The 19,417-nt window shown below is 40.7% G+C and overlaps 1 protein-coding gene across 1 annotated transcript in view; it reads left to right on the top strand.

The window, feature by feature from the left end:
- Positions 1 to 19,417, top strand: part of CERT1 (ceramide transporter 1) — a 101,190-nt gene that overhangs the window by 39,301 nt on the left and 42,472 nt on the right. Inside the window, exons 4-5 of the mRNA XM_049768792.1 lie at positions 13,123 to 13,230; positions 14,539 to 14,677. Coding sequence (XP_049624749.1) covers positions 13,123 to 13,230; positions 14,539 to 14,677 — 247 coding nt within the window. The remainder of the gene's footprint in view (positions 1 to 13,122; positions 13,231 to 14,538; positions 14,678 to 19,417) is intronic.

Raw genomic sequence — 19,417 nt, 5'->3', positions numbered from 1 at the left:
TTTTTTTTTTTTTTGGTGTGTGGAAGACTTCTGTTCTGTGTTTAGAGGTCTCAGTATCTGCACAGCTCCTGAGGTGGGACTTATGATGAAGTCAGTCTTTGTGGTTCTAGAGGTTCTGTTACCTCCGTATCATTTTAAACCATCTTCTGTGGTTGGTGATCTTGGTCTTTGCCTTGATCCTAGGGTGGCACCTAGGATAGCATCTTTCTTTGTGCTTCCAAAAGCCCTGTTCCGTTACAATTTTCTCTGCCGGACCTTTGGGACTGGGGATCCTGGTTATTGTGCAGGTCATAGTTCAAACCCTAAACTAGGGCTTTTTTTTTTTTTTTGGTCCCAAGATGTATACCGTCTGGTCGTAGTTCTAGCAGCCAGTCAACTATAAATCACGATCTTGGCTTTTGGACCTACCAAAGGGTGCCGAGACTTCTGGTTGTGTCTTGTCGTTAGCTGGTAAGGTAGGTTAATCTGCTCTGAGGTCAGGATGTTCAGATTTTCCTCATTGTCAGGAAATCATGTTAGAGTTGGCCCTTGTTGTTGACCCCGCAGTATTAAGGCAGTCCCGGCTGGGATTTGTTTCTTGCCACTGTTGTGAGGAACTGTGCCGTTTCTATGTCTGGGATCCAGGGTTCAAGGCTGGATGAATGGTATCTGATCACCTGAGGTCTAAGTTGATTCCACATGACATATTTTCAAGGTAGGAGATATCCCTGTTTTGTAAACAACTATGAGTTCCCATCTCTAGTAGACAAGAGCTCTTTTTTTTTATATGTAAGATTTCCCCTTTATTTGGTGTGCCTTTGCAGGGGGAAGTGGTGCTTCATTATAATGTCTGTGTATTTGTGGGTGGACAGAGGGGATAACAGAAACAGGTCACATACCCAAAAGCGAGGAAAAGAAAAAAAAAAAAAAAGGAAATAAAAATGTATGCGCTCACAAATGTATATGTAGGACAAACATTTAAAAAATAAATTAATTAATTAAAAAAAAATAAAAAAATTAAAAAAATTAAAAAAAAATTTAAGGTGAGTTAGTGAGGTTTTTTAAGGGACCAAAGTGGTGCAAAAGACTACCTTACATTTGGGGGAGAGTAGGTAAAGAGGTGGTGTATTACCAGTCTTATGCCTATGTTGGAGGTACAGTTTTTCCCATTGTCTTTTGGGTGTTTCCTGTGGTGTGTGGGTTCCCAGGCATCTTCCTATCCCACCCCCTGACCTTCTTCAGATTGGTAAAAATTTGTGGCAGGGAGGTCTTGGAAGAGTTCTTGCGTTGGGGATACTTTTGGACCTAGATCCGGTTTCAAGAAACAGTCCACGTTAGGGGGAGTTGGTAGGGAAGGCGCACAGCATGAGTCCGCAGGGAGTTGGCTGTCTTTTCTTGCAGGAGACGAGGTGTGGGTTTGACTGGGTGTCCCCTCGCCTGGGTGCTGGGTACTGTTTCGTTGGGTAGGAGGTCGGCCTTGATGCCTAATAGATTAAGGATTGAGGGTGAAGAGTTTTAATATGGTGGGAGATCTGGATGGAATTGAGGGGTGAAGGGATAGTTGGATTTCCAGAGGGGAGACAGGGGAAGGTATATGGGAGGGGTATGCAGTGAGAGGAAAGAGAAAATACCTTAGAAAGAAAAGGAGAAGAGAAAGGGGAAAAAGTAAAGAGAGGAATAGAATTAAAAAAAAAAAAGTAGTGAGAAGAGAGGGGAGAATAGCAAGGGAATGCTGGTTAGGTTGAATGTGTTCGAAGAATAGAGCCTGTAGTTTAAGTCTGTACATCACAGGCACTGCTTCGGTGGTCTGACTGGTCACTTGCTTCAATTCCTAAAAGAAGGAATAACCTAGAGATAAAGTATATGTTAGAGAGTTTTCTCGTGGCCCTCTCGTAGTGCATGCTATGTATGGTATCTCGTGTGGTATCCCGAGTTGCCATCTTAGTTTGTCCGCCCTTTGTATCCAAGGGCGCCTGTGGACAGAAAAGCTGAGAGGTTATTTAAAATATAGTAAGATAAAGGCATTAAAACATAGTGCTATGGTATGCTGCCATTGCAGTCGTGATTTCCCTTGGTGTTCTATACTTGTGTTCCTGTATACGAACTCTAAGGGATTATTGTGGGCCTTTGTTTTGGAAGTCTGATTACTTACCTGTTCTCTTAATGCTGTTGTTTCTGTTGTTGCTGCTTTCTTTGTGGTATAATGTGTTGTCAAGTGTTTGTGTTGCTCCTTTTTCATGAATTTTGGACACTGCTCCCACGTATATGTTGAGTATTACAGTGTTCGAAGTTTCTACCCTGTTAAACCCTGTTATTTGATTGTTAGGTATTAGTTGTGTTTAAACTATATGTTCTAGGTGTTTCAGAATAGTGCCACCATTCTGTGTTTATCTTTTGTCTTCTGACTTACTTCGTTTAACATAACATGATCTAAGTCCATCTATGTTGCTGCAAAGTCTGTGATTGTATCGTTTCTGACTGCCATGTAATATTCCATTGTGTATATGTACCACATCTTAATGATCCATTCATCTGTTGTTGGACATCGAGGTTGGTTCCACGATTTGGCTATTATACTGAGTGCTGCAATAAATAGTGGGGTGCATACGTATTTTGGAATGAATGCCCTTCCATCTTGGGGGTATATGCCTAGGAGAGCAATTGCTGGGTCAAATGGCAGCTCAATTCTGAGTTCTTTGAGCACTCTCCAGACTTTTCTCCATAGATGTTGGACTAGGGGGCATTCCCACCAGCAGTGAATGAGAGTTCCTTTCATACCGCATCCCCGCCAACAAAGGTTGTTTCCATTATTTTTGATGTGAGCCATCCTCACTGGTGTAAGGTGGTATCTCATTGTTGTCTTGATTTGGATCTCCCTGATGATGAGTGAAGGTGAGCATGTTTTCATGTGTTTGTTGGCCATCCTTCTGTCTTCCTCAGAGAAGTGTCTATTCATTTCATCTCCCCATTTTTTTATGGCTTTATTTGGTTTTGAGGGTCTCAGCTTTCTGAGTGCTTTGTATGTTCTAGATATCAGGCCTTTATCTGATATGTCGAGTGAAAAGATTTTTTCCCATTCTGTTAGCTGTCTTCTTGCGTTAAGTAGGGTTTGTTTTGCCATGCAGAAGCTTTTTAGTTTGATGTAGTCCCATTTGTTTATATTACATGCTAAAGTTCTTGCCATTGGTGCTCCATTCTCAAAGACCTTTTTGATATATAGGTCTTCGAGTGTTCTGCCTATTTTATCTCGATAAACTTTATAGATTCGGGTCTGATTTCAAGGTCTTTGATCCATTTTGAGTTGACTTTTGTATAAGGGGTGAGATATGGGTCGATTTTCACTTTCTTACATGTGGTTTTCCAGTTGTACCAACACCATTTGTTGAATAGGCTTTCTTTGTTCCATTTCAGATTCTTGCCTCTTTTATCAAATATTAGTTGGCTGTATATCTGGGGGTTTATGTCAGGGAATTCTGTTCTGACCCACTGGTCTGAGGTCCTGTCTCTGTTCCAGTACCATGCTGTTTTAATTACTATGGCTTTATAGTATAGTTTCAAGTTAGGTAAGGAGATGCCTCCCAGCTTCTTGTTTTTCAATATGTGTTTGGCTATCCTGGGTCTTTTGTGGTTCCAGATGAATTTTGTGATTGATTGTTCTATTTCTTTAAAGAATTATGTCTGGATTTGGATAGGGATTGCATTAAATCTATATAAAAGTTTGGGTAAGATAGTCATTTTGACTATGTTAATTCTACCTATCCATGAGCATGGGATGTTCTTCCATTTCTTTAGATCGTCTTCAATTTCTTTCTGAAGTGTTTGAAGTTTTCCTGGTATAGGTCTTTCACTTCTCTTGTAAGGTTTGATTCCTAGATACTTGATATTTTTTGATACTATCTTGAATGGAATTGTATTTTTAATCTCTCTCTCCTCAACTTCATTGTTTGTATATAGAAACGCTACTGTCTTTTGTGTATTTACTTTGTATCCAGCCACTTTGCTGTATTGGTTGATTGTTTCTAGGAGTTTTACTGTGGACTCTTTAGGGTTTTTGATGTAGATCATCATATCGTCGGCAAATAGAGATAGCTTGTGTTCCTCTTTCCCTACTTGAATTCCTTTGATTCCCTTCTCTTGTCGGATTGCTATTGCTCGGACTTCTAAAGTTATATTGAATAAGAGTGGAGAGAGTGGACAGCCTTGTCTAGTTCCTGACCATTGTGGGAATGCTTCTAGTTTCTCGCCGTTAAGTATAATGTTGGCTATAGGCTTTTCATATATAGCTGTAACTATCTTGAGGAAGGTTCCTTCTAATCCTATTTTGCTGAGTGTCTTTAGCATGAAAGGATGTTGGATTTTGTCAAACGCCTTCTCTGCGTCAATTGATATGATCATGTGGTTTTGGTCTTTCATGTTGTTGATGTGATGTATCATATTGATTGATTTGCGTATGTTGAACCAACCTTGCATTCCTGGTATGAATCCCACTTGGTCGTGATGAATGATCTTTTTGATGAAGTGTTGGATTCGGTTTGCTAAGATTTTGTTGAGAATTTTTGCATCTATGTTCATTAGTGAGATTGGTCTGTAGTTTTCTTTCTTAGTGGTGTCTTTGCCTTCTTGGGAATGAGTGTGATATTAGCCTCATAAAAGGAGTTGGGGAGGATTCCTGTTTTTTCTATGGTTTGGAAAAGCCTATGGAAAAGTGGTAGTAAGTCTTCTTGAAATGTTGATAGAATTCACCTGTAAATCCATCTGGGCCTGGGCTTTTGTTCTTAGGGAGTTTTTTAATTACATCTTCAATTTCCTCTGAGGTGATTGGACTGTTTAGACTTTCTAGATCTTCCTTTTCCAGCTTTGGAAGAGGGTGTTTGTCCAAGAATCTGTCGGATTTCTACTGGGTTCTCTAGCCTAGTTGAGTATAGTTGTTTCATAATATGATCTCATATATGTTGTATTTCTGGGGTTCTGTTGTAATCCTCACCCCTTTCATTTGTGATCCTACTGATTTGGGTGTTTTCCCTCTTTTTTTTGGTGAGTTTTGCCAATGGTTTGTCTATCTTGTTTATTTTTTCGAAAAAACCAACTCCTGGTCTCATTGATTTTTTGTATGTTTTCTTAGTTTCGATGTTGTTTATTTCTGCTCTGGTTTTTTTATTTCTTGCCTTCTGGTTGTGGTTGGATTCTCTGTTGCTGTTGCTCCAATTCTTTGAGGTGGTCTTTTAAAACTGTTGGTTTTGTTATTTTCCTGTTTCTTGACATAGGCCTGTATTGCTAGAGTTTCCCCCTAATTACTGCTTTTGCTGTGTCCCATAAATTTTGACATGTTGTCTCTTCATTGTCATTTGTTCTCAAGGAATCTTTTTATTTCTTCCTTGAGTTGTTCTTTGATCCAGGTGTTGTTGAGCAGCATGTTATTTAATCTCCAGGTATTAGTTTTTCTCCATTGCTTCTTCTTGATATCAATTTTAACCTCTGTTGCATAGTGATCTGAAAGGGTACTTCTAATGATCTTTACCTTTGTGGTCTTATATAGGTTGGCTTTGTATCCCAAGACATTGCTCTATTCTGGAGAAGGTTCCATGTGGGCTTGAGAAGAATGTGTATTCTGCTTTCTGGGGATGGAGGGCTCTATATAAGTCTATCAGCCCTAAATCTTCTAAATTTTTCATTTAGAGCTCTTATTTCTTTGCTATTTTTCTGTTTGGTGGATCTGTACAGTGGTGATAGTGGAGTATTCAGGTCCCCTACTATTATCACATTACCCTTCATGTGCTTTCTCCAGGTTTGCCAGTAGTTGCCTCACATATTTTGCTGACTCTAGATTAGGTTGCGTATATATATGACCAGGGTTAAGTGTTTCTTGATCTAATGTTCCCCTGATCAGTAATAGTGTACCCTCTTTGTCTCTGATCACTTTCTTGAGGTTGGAATACAATTTGATCAGATATAAGAATTGCTGTCCTGCTCTTTTTGTTTTCCCATTGGCCCTGGATGATTACTTTCCATCCTTTTATTCTAAGCCTGTGCTTATCCTGTAACTGTAGGTTTGTTTCTTGTAGACAGCAGAAGTCCGGTTTATTTTTCCTAAGCCAGTTCTCTACTATTGTGTCTTTTGATTGGAGAGTTTAGTCCATTTACATTTAGGGAAATTATTGATAGAGAGGACTGTTGTGCAGTTGTTATTGTGTGGGGTGGTTGTTGTTACAATCGGGGGTTTGGATTGTGTAATTCGTCTCTGAGTAAATCGCTTAGTATCGGCTTTAGTTTGCACAAATAGTTCAAGTTCGTTCATATTTGAGAATGTTTTTAGTCTGCCCTCCCATATGAATGATAGTTTGCTGGGTATTGGACCCCTGGGTTGAAATTTCTTTCATTCAGTCGTTTAAATATGTCATTCCACTGTCTTCTATGCTTGAATTATTTCAAATGGGAGATCTGGTTTGATTCTTATGTCTTTTCCTTTGTACTTGAGGTTTTTTTTCTCCCCTTATGCTTTCAGGAGTTCCTCTTTCTCTTTGTTTTTTGCCATTTGGATTATTATGTGTCTTGGTGGTGGGTTTATTAGGGTCTATTTTATTAGGGACTCTCTTGACTTCCTGGATTTGTCCTGAATTGTCTTTCCAAGGGTGGGCAAGTTTCTCTGTTATTATCTCCCTGACTACCTGTTCTTCCCCCTTCCCTATTTTCCTCCCCTTCTGGTATACCTACAATTCTTAGATTGTTCTTTTGTCTTTATTCATTAGATATTGGACTTTTCCTTCCAGTGCTTTGCCTTTTATTTCTTTGTTGGTTTCTTGATCATTTTTTGATTGCAGTTTTCCTTCGAGTTCTTCGATGTGCTTCTCCAACTCTGTGTTTTCTGCTTGTAAGGCTTGTTACTTTGTCTTTTAAATCCTTCACTTCTTTTTGTAGGGAAATCTCTCATGTTCTTTGACATTTCTTCTTTAATTTGGCTGATTCTTTCATCCATGGCTTTCTTATACTCGGTTGCTAGGGTTTTCTTCATCTGTTTTAGTAATTCTTGCATTTCCTTCTTCATGACCGCTTTTAGGTCTTCTTCCCATGGACTCTGTGCGTTTGGTGGACTTGGAAATTTAATAGGGTTTGTCATGTTGTCTCCAGATATTAGGGAATTTCCTTGATTTACGCATAATTCTTTTGTATTTAATGGTGTGTTTTGGAGTGCTGTGGCTTCTAATTTCGGCCTGCCTCTTGGTCCCCCTTCCTGAAGGTGATTCTAGAGGATGCTTGTTGGGTGGGCTTGTTGAACCTGGCTCTTTCTCCTCCCCTTTGCTACCTAGAGTTCGGCCCTCCTGCAGTGGGTATTATTGCTTTTCTACTCCTTATTTCTGTCGGCGGTGCAGTTCCACTCCTGGCCACACTGGTTGCTGGCGCTATTGAGCCTAGCTCCCAATCCCCCCTCCTTTCTCTGGGAGTCAATGGAGCTCTGCCCCCTCCAAGTTTCCCTTGAAGGAGTTCCCTCAGTCCGACCCTTCAGGCTCTGCCCCTCGCCCTTGGGGAGTCCCTGGTCCACTCCAGGGTCCAGGGGGGGTGGAACTGCTCTAGGTCACCTGCGAGTCCAGAAGGCTGGCCCTATCTCCCCCCGTCTATTTGGGTTGCTCAAGTCGCCGTTCCAGGTGCCCACCTGGGGGAAGGGACTTGCCCAAATCACTCTCGCAGGCGCTCGTGGTCCCTGGGATGTGCTGGGCTAGGCTCCCGCGTGAGGCAGCAGGGACTCACCCAGGCCTCCAGGCTGGCGTCTGGGGTCTCCGGGGGATGTGGTGGGCTAGGCGCCCCCCGGTGAAGGAGCAGGGACCCGCACTGGCCTCCCGGGCCGGCGTTCTGGGGTCTTCCGGGGGATTGTGGCGGGCTAGGCGCCCCGTGTGAAAGGGCAAGGACCCGCGCAGGCCTCCCGGGCCGGCGTCTGGAGTCTCCGCGGGATGTGGCGGGCAAGGCGCCCTTGTAAAGGAGCAGGGACCCCGCGCAGGCCTCCCGGGCCGGCGTCTGGGGTCTCCGGGGGATGTGGCGGGTTAGGCGCCCGTGTGAAAGTGGCAAGGACCCGCGCAGGCTCTCGGGCCGGCGTCATGGGGTCTCCGCGGGATGTGGCGGGCTAGGCGCCCGTGTGTGAAAGGGCAAGGGACCGCGCAGGGCCTCCCGGGCCGGCGTCTGGAGTCTCCGCGGGATGTGGCGGGCCCTACGGACCGCCCTTGTAAAGGAGCAGGGACCCGCGCAGGCCTCCCGGGCCGGCGTCTGGGGGTCTCCGGGGGATGTGGCGGGCTAGGCGCCCGTGTGATAAGGGCAAGGACCCGACGCAGGCCTCTCGGGCCGGCGTCTGGGGTCTCCGCAGGATGTGGCGGGGCTAGGCGCCCCGTGTTGAAAGGGCAAGGACCCCGCGCAGGCCGCCCGGGCCGGCGTCTGGAGTCTCCGCGGGAATATGGCGGGCTAGGCGCCCTTGTAAAGGAGCAGGGACCCGCGCAGCGCCTCTCGGGCCGGCGTCTGGGGTCTCGCGGGATGTGGCGGGCTAGGCGCCCGTGTAAAGGACAGGGACCCGCGCAGGCCTTTCGGGCCGGCGTCTGGGGTCTCCGGGGGATGTGCCAGCTAGGCTCCCGCGTGAGGCAGGAGGGACTCACCCAGGCCTCCCGGGCCGGCGTCTGGGGTCTCCGGGGGATGTGGCGGGCTAGGCGCCCGTGTAAAAGGAGCAGGGACCCGGGCGCCGGCGTCTGGGGTCTCCGGGGGATGTGGCGGGCTAGGCCTCAAAGTCTCTTTTTTAAAGGACTCAGCATCCTTTAGAGGGCTCTAAAAGGAGGAAAACCAGAAAACACTTGGAAGCTTGAGCTATTTATCCAAATGAAAAATAGTCAGTGACAAGAACTAGAAGATGTTAGTTGGGAAGTGAGAAATGGGTGGATTTGTGAGAAACCAAAGCAAGACTGAATGTTGAGGCAGCATAGCATTAATGTCATGGGCACTCAAATCTGAAATTGGATCTTGGATCCCTTCCTTCTAGATGATTAACTCTGAAATACTGCAAAATGAATATAATGATAGTACTCATTTTGAAGCCTGAGATAAAATTTCTTAGGCATTCACTTTTACTTCTGGTATTGATATAATCATTTTAGGAATTAATACAGAAAATACACATTTGGAGGCTTTGGAGGCTGGAGAGTATGTAGGGATTAGTTAAAGTCCTTGCCTTACATGTGGCTGGCCCCATTTGATCTCCAGTACCAATCAAATCTCCTTAGTATCAATGGGAAGAAACTCTTGACCCTTGCTGGGAATAGCCTCCAAGCATTAATAGGTATGACCCTCTCCCCTTAATAAAACTTTTTAAACTGTGGTGAATATTGATTTAACAGGCTTCCTTTATACAACCTTTTGACTTAATTTTTTAACCTCTAGTTAATGTCACTACTAAAAAAGTTGTACCTCTTATTTATCCTTTTTTTTTTTTTTAAAGAACTGTTTCTTAAGAATACTAAGGTGGGTTTTAAGGTGTCAAGATTGTTTATATAGAACAGAGGTTCCCAGACTTATTTGACCTATGATACCCTTGCTAAAAAAAATATTGCTTAACACTGTTTGGAAATCTACTTTCTTTAAGCCAAAAAAAAAGTTCCTCCATTTGCATATGAGTATATGCATATAATACATATGCATTATTACTGCTGCTGTGGATCATTGGAGCATGCCCCCAACCCTGGCTATGTGTCTGTAGACAGTATTACTATTTGGAAATGAGAGGTTCATAATTATTTATTTCATAGATTGTGTTTAATAAGCAGCTGTTTGTATAGAGGAGGACTTGTTAGCCTATTGATAAATGTACTTCATATTCTTTGTAGGATGGAATCCAAGATCCTAAAATTATGAGAAAGGAAGATCTAAAATGAGTAAGGCAGCTAATTTATCCTTTATTTTTATAGTAGTTCTAATGTTGTATTGATTATTTTTAGTACTTAAATTATAATAAGCTATGTTTTTTTCTGGAGAGAGGTTAATGTAGTTAGGGATGAGGATACTTTAAATAACTAGACAGTTTTGACACTGAATAATTTAATTTTTGTTTGTTTGTGTTTTGTGTTTTTGGTTTTTGGACCACACTGTGATGCTCAGTCTCAAACTCCTACTCAGGCTCTATTGGTATCCTTTTATAGCTTGCTTTCCTAGTATACTACTTAAAAAAGTCACTGACCCCCTCTAGTGGCCAGAAGATTAACCCTCCCCCCCTGTTTTATTTTAAGTTACAAGGACCTGTAAAAAAAAAAAAAAGAAGTAAACCTTGTTCAATAGACAGGTTAAATAAATGTTTCATTAACACAAAATGGGGTTTTATTTTTATGCTTAGGAATACTAACACATACATTTTAGAATGAGGTTTATTTTATTTTGTTTGGGGCCATACCCAGCTGTGTACAGGGCTCTTCTGGCATGTGGAGTCCTGGGTATTGAACTCAGATCACCATGTGCAAAGCAAATACCTGACCAGCTTTCCTATCCTTCCAGCCTCCGAACAAGACTTATTTGCAGAGCAATTTCTGTAATAAGTCTTTTTTTTTTTTTTTTTTTTTTTTGGTTTTTGGGCCACACCCAGCAGTGCTCAGGGGTTACTCCTGGCTGTCTGCTCAGAAATAGCTCCTGGCAGGCACAGGGGACCATATGGGACACCGGGGTTCAAACCAGCCACCTTTGGTCCAGGATCGGCTGCTTGCAAGGCAAACACCGGGCCCTCTATAATAAATTTTTTTTTGTTTTTGTTTTTGGGCCACACCCGGCAGTGCTCAGAGGTTACTCCTGGCTGTCTGCTCAGAAATAGCTCCTGGCAGGCACGGGGGACCATATGGGACACCGGGATTTGAACCAACCACCTCTGGTCCTGGATCGGCTGCTTGCAAGGCAAACGCCGCTGTGCTATCTCTCCGGGCCCGATCTATAATAAATCTTTTTTTTTTTTTTTTTAGTTTTTGGGCTACACCCGGCGGTGCTCAGGGGTTACTCCTGGCTGTCTACTCAGAAATAGCTCCTGGCAGGCACGGGGGACCATATGGGACACCGGGATTCGAACCAACCACCCTTGGTCCTGGATCGGCTGCTTGCAAGGCAAACGCCGCTGTGCCATCTCTCCGGGCCCAGAATCTTAAAGGAAGTATATATAAAAGAAAAATACCCAGGGCCGGCGAGGTGGCGCTAGAGGTAAGGTGTGTCTGCCTTGCAAGCGCTAGCCAAGGAAGGACTGCGGTTCGATCCCCTGTCGTCCCACATGGTCCCCCCAAGCCAGGGGCAGCTCTGAGCACTTAGCCAGGAGTAACTCCTGAGCATCAAAAAAACCCCAAACCCCCCCCCCCAAAAAAAAGAAAAAAAGAAAAAGAAAAATACCCATACAGTGATAAGTATTGTTGTAAATAGGATTTGATACCTTCAAAATATAACTTGTGGTTTGAGATTATAAGTAAGCACAGCTTCCTTTTTCTTATAGAAAAGTGAAATATGGGATAAAAATATAGTAAGTTTACCTCAGAAGCATACCAATGAGATTTTGAAAGCATCTTGCAAGTTTGTGGGAGAGAGATACATGCAGGTAGTGCTCAGTGGCCCAATGACTATTCTCAGCAGACCAGAATGAGTTCCCTGGATATGGTGCTATTTTGGTTCTCTGTTACCAGGATCTACTAACTCAGTCTCCTCCAGGGTTATACCCATTGGTGTTCAGGAGGCCATGCTGTTTTAGAGAACAAACCAGGATCTCATGCCTGCAAAGTAGGTGCCTCTGACCCCTGTGTTCATTAAGAACATTTAACAGTATATAACAGTATATCCGTTGTGACCATTTCTATCCTTCTTCTGTCCTCCCCCTCTATTTGCACTGCCTTCAAACAGTGCAAATTTTGAGTTTTATAAATTCAAAATGAATATTGTCTTCATAGTGGAAACATTGGGAAGCTAAAATGTGACAACAGCATTACCACTTTACAGAACAGCCTTTATAAGTTTTACCACTATCAAAAATTCATTTTAATAATTAGCTTTTATGGTATATTAAATTTTTGAGAGAAATAGGAAATGAAATTAGACCTCTTTCATGAATAAAATAGTCAAGCTTAAACTATAAAGTTATATAAAGCTATTTCATTTTAATTTGGCAAATCCCTCAAGTAATTTGAGATACTTCCATTGAGTGACTGTGTCATAAAATTACTCTGTGTGGTGGTAGGATCATCAGAAATGTTTTACAGAATAGCAGCATCATTAACACATTCTGAAATTTTTGCTCAGAATGACTAGTTCTTAAACTGTACTGATTTGTGTATGTATATTTGTTAAATTATTTATGTTTGAAGATAGCCAGTACACTTGATGGAATAGAATGAGAAGTCATCATTCAAATTGAATAGCACTGCTATTGTCATTCATGAGAGTTTTCTTTTTCCTTGAAGTATATCATACTCATATATATTATAATACATTACATATAATTTAACATGTAATGAAATTACATATATAAAGCTTTGTAGAGGTCAAGATGCAATTACATTTAACTCAGCCCTCACTATTTACTTACTTATTTCATTCCCACAGAATGTGTATAGCAGTTAACTGTTGTAGTAGCATTTTTGTTTGTTGTAAGCTGATGGTTATAGAACCTGAAAGTAAAAGACAAAAAGATAATAACTATTTTAAAATGGAGAATTCAGAGCACTTGAAAGTATATGCTAATACTTGTTTTTTTTTTTTCTGATCTTAAAAATATTATTTAGATTCACTCATTTAAGACTCATTATAAGGCAGGTAAATGGAGAAGGTAGATACAAAAGCAGTCATTATTCCTCTATTAAATACAAACTTTACATTTTCCTTACCCCCCCATTCCCAAACTTTAGTAACCATTGTTAGACTTTCTGACTTTTAGACCACTAACCCGGCACATAGATAGTATTTAGTATGTTTCTAAATTAAATGGCAATAATGAATTGGCAGGCACTCCAAATGCCAGTGGGTTACGTCTATTTCTTGAGTGAGTTTAGGCTGCTAATTATTATTATAATAACATTACTGACTTAGAATACAACTTTTATTATCTTGTAAGTAGTTTTTAGGTTGTTTTTTTTTTTTTTTCACGTAGTTTACTTTCTGTTTTAGACTGAATCTGGATATGGATCTGAATCCAGCTTGCGCCGGCATGGCTCAATGGTATCACTAGTGTCTGGAGCAAGTGGCTATTCTGCAACTTCCACCTCTTCATTCAAGGTTTGTGACTAAGAATGCTTCGAGGTAAAATAAATCAGTGTGTTTAGTAATGAATGTTTTAAAGATAACATACTAGTTTTAAAAGTAACTTTTTAAGTAAATAATTTGAAATTGTCAGGAAAAAATTAAGAGGTGAAGTATGTTTCATCTGATTATAAAACCATGTCAGATTTTGTTTCATTCATTAGTCAGTGAGAGACAACTTCAAAATTATGGTCAAAGAAGAATCTAAAGGATGTTGAAATGACCTATCACAGGGGTAGCAAACAGGATTTTTACTCTCACTCAAAATGGCAAAATGCAATATGTGTTTAATATATTATTGTTAAAATTATATGCTTTTCTGTGAGTGTTTGTCTGTTTTGGCAGGTCACTGTGTGGTGTGGCTCTCTGACTCTCACAGTTTAAAGTTTTGGCTCTTTGTGTCAAACTTGTTCGCCACCCCTGACCTATTAGATCAATATCAAGAAATTAATAATCAGGGACCAGAGCTATAGCACAGCAAGTAGGATGTTTACCTGGCACACAGCCGACTCAGGATAAACCCCCAGCATCCCATATGGCCCCCTGAGCCTGCCAGGAGCAATTTCTGAGCACAGAGCCAGGAGTAACCCCTGAACATTGCCACTTGTGGGCCACCTAGAAAAGAAAGAAATTAATAATCAGTATATCTTCCCTGAATGAAATAACTTTTTGGATCAGAATAATTTATGTTACCGTTTGTTTCCCACTACTTAACTAGTTATAAAATAGCCCAAATATTAGAAACTCAGACCTTTTCTATAGCTGGTCAACACCTTCTATACAGGGTCCTATATGTGACACTTACTGTTATTTTTTATTTATTAGTTTTTGGGTCACACCGATGGTGCTCAGGGGTTACTCTTGATTATGCTCAGAAATCACTCCTAGCAGGCTTAGGGGACCATATAGGATGCCAGAGATCAAACCTGGGTCGGCCATGTGCAAGGTAAGTAAATGCCCTTCCTGTTGTGCTTTTGCTCCAACCATACTTATGTTCTTTAAAAGAACATCAACTGATACTTTTGGCCATTAAATGTCTTTCAGTTTTCTCACAATATTATTTAATTTGAAAATACTAAATTAACAGATTATCACTTATTGCTATCTAAATTCCTCCTGGTTTATCTTTGTCAAGTCACTAATTGGTTTTCAAGTCTTTCCCAGGCATATTACATTGCTCTTGAGAGCTCTTCCAACCCTATGCCCTTAACCACTGTGAAACTTAATACCAGTGTCATTGATTTGGATTGAATTTTCCCCTCCCTTGCTTTTTGTGTTTTACAGAAAGGTCACAGTTTACGTGAGAAATTGGCCGAAATGGAAACCTTTAGAGATATCCTCTGTAGACAAGTTGATACTCTGCAGAAGTTCTTTGATGCCTGTGCTGATGTTGTCTCCAAGGATGAACTTCAAAGGGATAAAGGTTAATTAGGCTATTACAACTATTTTTACTTGGAGAATGAATGGATTTAAAGCTTCTTGATCTTAAAGGGTAATGTCTTTAAGTGATGTAGGTAATTGTAGTCACTTTTGCTGCAAATCCCCAGTGTAACAGTTTCACTGTCTGTATAACTTGTATACTTAATTTTGTGGTGTTGCAGGTGGAATAGGAAAGTGGTTTAGCTCTGAGCTATATCCCCAAGGTTCATGTTTTGTTTGGTTTTGGGATTTGGAATTTTACCTGGTGGTGCTGCTTAAGGATTACTCCTGACTATTCAAGAATCATTCCTGGAAGTGCTGAGGGACCATATTGGATGCTAGGGATTGAGCCAGGGTTGGCTATGTGTAAGGCAAGCATCTTAACACTGAAGACACCCCCCATATTTATTTACTTACTTACTTACTTACTTACTTATTTATTTATTTATTTATTTATTTATTTATTTTTATGGTTCTGCTGTTCTAAATCTCTAGTCTGAGTTTGTTTTTTTCTTTTTACTGTGATTCACAAAACTTCCATAACAGTTTCAGACACCATTGAAGGTGTTTCAATGATTTTATGCATGCCAATAATCAGCCCAGTTTTTGTATTGTAAGGAACTGGTTCTCAGCATCTAAAATGATTTTGAAACTCTTCATTTTATTAAATATGGGGGCATTCTTATTGATTCCCTATCAGTTTTCTTCTAAAAGAAGAAATATAGTACATATACATATAAAAGTAATCTTATTTGCTCTGGAGGAAAATGAAACTATATCAGAATTATTAAATAATGCTTGTTTGTGCCTCATGTAACTATATTGTTTGACAATTTTTTATTTCTTGCTCTTTTTAAATGTGTTTGACTTGATGTCAGTAATTTTTGTCTTTTCTATTCTTTGTCCCTTTTTGGTGCCTACTTTTGATTTTTTTTTTTTTTTTTGGTTTTTGGGCCACACCCGGCAGTGCTCAGGGGTGACTCCTGGCTGTCTGCTCAGAAATAGCTCCTGGCAGGCACGGGGGACCATATGGGACAACAGGATTCGAACCAACCACCTTAGGTCCTGGATCAGCTGCTTGCAAGGCAAATGCCGCTGTGCTATCTCCCCGGGCCCACTTTTGAATTTTTTAAAAACAATGTTTTTTTGAGCCAGAGAGATGATACAAGGATTGATATACTTTTGCCTTGCACATGGCCAACCCTAGTTTGATCCTGGCACACTGTATATTATTTTGAGCTCTGAGCACTGCCACATGTTGCCCCCAAATCAAAATGATAATAGTATTTGGGAGGGGGGTTTGGGTCACACCTGGCAGTGCTCAGGGGTACTCCTGGCTCTATGCTCAGGAATCACTCCTGGCAAGCACGGAGGACCATATGGGATGCCAGGATTCAAACCACCATCCCTCTGCATGCAAGGCAAACGCCCTACCACTGTGCTATCTCTTCAGCCCAATAATTGTAGTTTTTCGTTAAATCAGCATTTGTTAACTTTTTGTCTGTAACTTATATTAGTGGCTACTTTAGGATTTATAGTATGCACTAATCAGCCTTCAAGTAATATTTTACCACTTCTGTATAGTATAGGAATCTCTTAATAATTATTTCATTTTTCCACACTTTTGAGGCAAGATGCCAATGTTTTTTGTTTTGTTTTTTGAGGTTTTTTTTTGGGGGGGGTCACACCCGGCAGGGGTTACTCCTCGCTCTACGCTTAGAAATCGCTCCTGGCAGGTTCGAGGGACCATATGGGATGCCGGGATTCGAACCACCATCCTTCTGTATGCAAGGCAAATTCACTACCTTCATGCTATCTCCAGCCTTAAGATGCCAATGTTTTTTAAACCAATTCTCAGTGAATTATTAGATTTTCTAGTCTACATCATGGAAATAGGTAATTTTTGCAGCATCTGGGCTTTTAATCTTTTGTTTTGAGTTGTATTGTTTTGTTTTGGGGCCACACCTGGTGGTGCTCAGGAGTTATTCTTGCCTCTGTTCTCAGAAATCGCTCCTGGCAAGCTCCGGGACATCTGGGATACCAGGCATTGAACCTGGGTTCATCCCGGGTCAGTGGAGTAAAGGAAAATGCCCTTACCCCTCTGCTATCACTCTGGCCCTGGCTTTGGAAATCTTTAAAGGTCTTTTCTCAATATCTGTAACTGTGTTCTTTTCCTTGTGAATTCTAGTTTCTTTATCTTTTCAGGGCTGGGAAAAAGGTATTTGGGCCGTACCTGGTGACACTCACAGCTTACTCCTGGCTCTGTGCTGAAGGATTACCCCTAGAAGTGCTCAACAGACCATACACAGTTCTTGGGATTGAGTTTTGGATGGGTTTTGTGTAATCTAGGACATTAAACTTGTGTGTCCATTATCTCTGCAACTTTTCTCTGTACTCTTAGATATATTTCTTCACCCCAAAGTCTGTTAGACAACTTCTAGATTCCCTTCTAACTCATTAGCTTGAAGAAACTCTTGTATGGTAGTCAGCCAGAGCTCTCATTTATTTCCTGACTGTAGTAATTCATTGTCCTTTTATTTCTAATATCTAGTGTGTTGAACACTATTTCTTATATTTTGTTCAGAGTTTTTTACTTTTATGCAAGAGGGTAAATTCAGATCCTTGTACTTCTCGGTCAGAACAAAAGTACATAATCCTTAAGTCCTTAATTTTGTCTAAATTAAGTGAACTTAATCTATATATATTAGATAGAATTTTGACTTTTTGGTATTTAAGGTATTTAGTTCTCTTTTTAAAAAGGAGTTTGAAGAACTAGAGATAGTAGAGTGGGTAGCATGCTTGACTTGCACATAGCTGAGCTTCTCAATCCTGCCAAGAGTGATCTCTGTGCACAGAGCCCTGAGATCCGCCAGGAGTGACCCAAGAAACAAAATATAAAGGTGATTTTTAATGTAAATATTTAAGGAGTAATTTAGATATTATTCATAAGTAGCTCTAGTACTAGACTTAGTTATAGTTTATTAAACATTTATATCATGATATAGACTGGATAGGTTAAAAACAAAATCAGTATTTTATATCTCTGACATGTTCTTGACTATAGCTTGTTTTCCCTACACATCCTTGCCAAGAACATTTTTAATTTGAGCAGAGGCCAAACAGATGCTATAGCAGTTCTTTAAGAAAGTTCAATTTGTCATATCCTGAGACTTTCCTCTGGTGATTTATCTGGAATTTAAAAGAAGCACAGATCCTGGAATGCCTGGACTAATCGTTTTAAGTTTATTTGGGGGATAAACAATTATTCAGTCATCTGAATTTGGAAGCAATCACTGAACTAAAACAACTCCATGTTGATGGATACATTGCCTGTGATAAAAGATGGGCTAATTGAGATATTCTTCATTTGGATGACATAGGATTCTTCACAGTGCATATATGGCAGAGTTGAGCCTTTGGATATATAGATCATAGACTATCACAATAAGTTTTTAACAAGGTTTGTGGACTTGGTCTTTTTGTTTTTGTTATTTTTAAAGCTAGAAATTTATTTCACAGTTATGGACAATATTTTCAAAGAATTTAGTTATTTCTTCTAAGGACTATGAGGAAGGATCTGTTCTAGGCTTCTCTGCTGGATTTGTAGATGTCTCTTTTTCTTGTGTCTTTATATAATATCTTTCTTCTGTGTCCTTATAAGAGGATATTTGGAATTAGACACATATTAGGGCCCACCCTGATAATTTCATTTAATTTGATTACCACTGTAAAAATCCTGTTTACAAAAAGCCATATTCTTAGGTGTTGGGGTTAGGACAGTGATGTTTGAAGTTAAGAGGTGTTGGAGAAATGGTACAAATGGTAACATAACAGGTGATTTTCTATTATCCCATTTTTAAGAAATACTGATAGTTTAAGAATATATATTGAGGGGCCGGAGAGATAGCATGGAGGTAAGGCGTTTGCCTTTCATGCAGGAGGTCATCGGTTCGAATCCCGGTGCCCCATATGGTCCCCCGTGCCTGCCAGGAGCAATTTCTGAGCCTGGAACCAGGAATAACCCCTGAGCACTGCCGGGTGTGACCCAAAAACCACAAAAAAAAAAAAAAAAAGGAAGAAGAAAATAAAGAATGTATATTGAATAGAGGAGAATGCAATTCCAAGATGGCAGAAAAGGGAGTAATTTGAGAGTGTGCCTAGGATGTCTCAATAAAAAGTGCAAAGTCAACAATTAATTACAGAATCCTGCAAAGGGTCCCACTGAGAAAGTTTAATGGAGAATCACAACAGCATGTCTTGGAAATTGTCTTCTGTGGAAAAAGAAGAGGCTTCTGTGACTTGAAAGTTAAGGAGAGGCCTAAACAGAGTTCCATCCAAAAACATCACTGAATCAAAGTGGTCACCTATAGGAGATGAACTCTACTGTGGAAATAGCCAAGAGAAAGCACAAAGATATGGGACATAGGAGCTATGAGGAACATGGCTGTGTGTGGATCCTAATGGTACAGAAAGCAGACTTAGCATCTAAAGTGTAGACAAGCAGGGGTATACTCTGCACTCAACTATTCTAGCTGTAGCTTTACATCCACTAAACTAGGAAGTAATTACTAATAACTATAAACTTGAATTCAGGTTAGCACTGGGCATTGTCTGTTATTGCTAGTAGTCTTGCCACTATTCCTGAGGTGAAACAATTCAACCAACAGAAGAGTAGGCTATGACTAACACTTGAACCTGGAAAGCAAGTGACTGAAAATGGAAGCATATTTCAAAACCAATGCTG

Source organism: Suncus etruscus, chromosome 2 (assembly GCF_024139225.1).
Source record: "Suncus etruscus isolate mSunEtr1 chromosome 2, mSunEtr1.pri.cur, whole genome shotgun sequence".
NCBI lineage: Eukaryota > Metazoa > Chordata > Mammalia > Eulipotyphla > Soricidae > Suncus > Suncus etruscus.
This window is presented reverse-complemented; position numbering and strand designations above follow the sequence as displayed.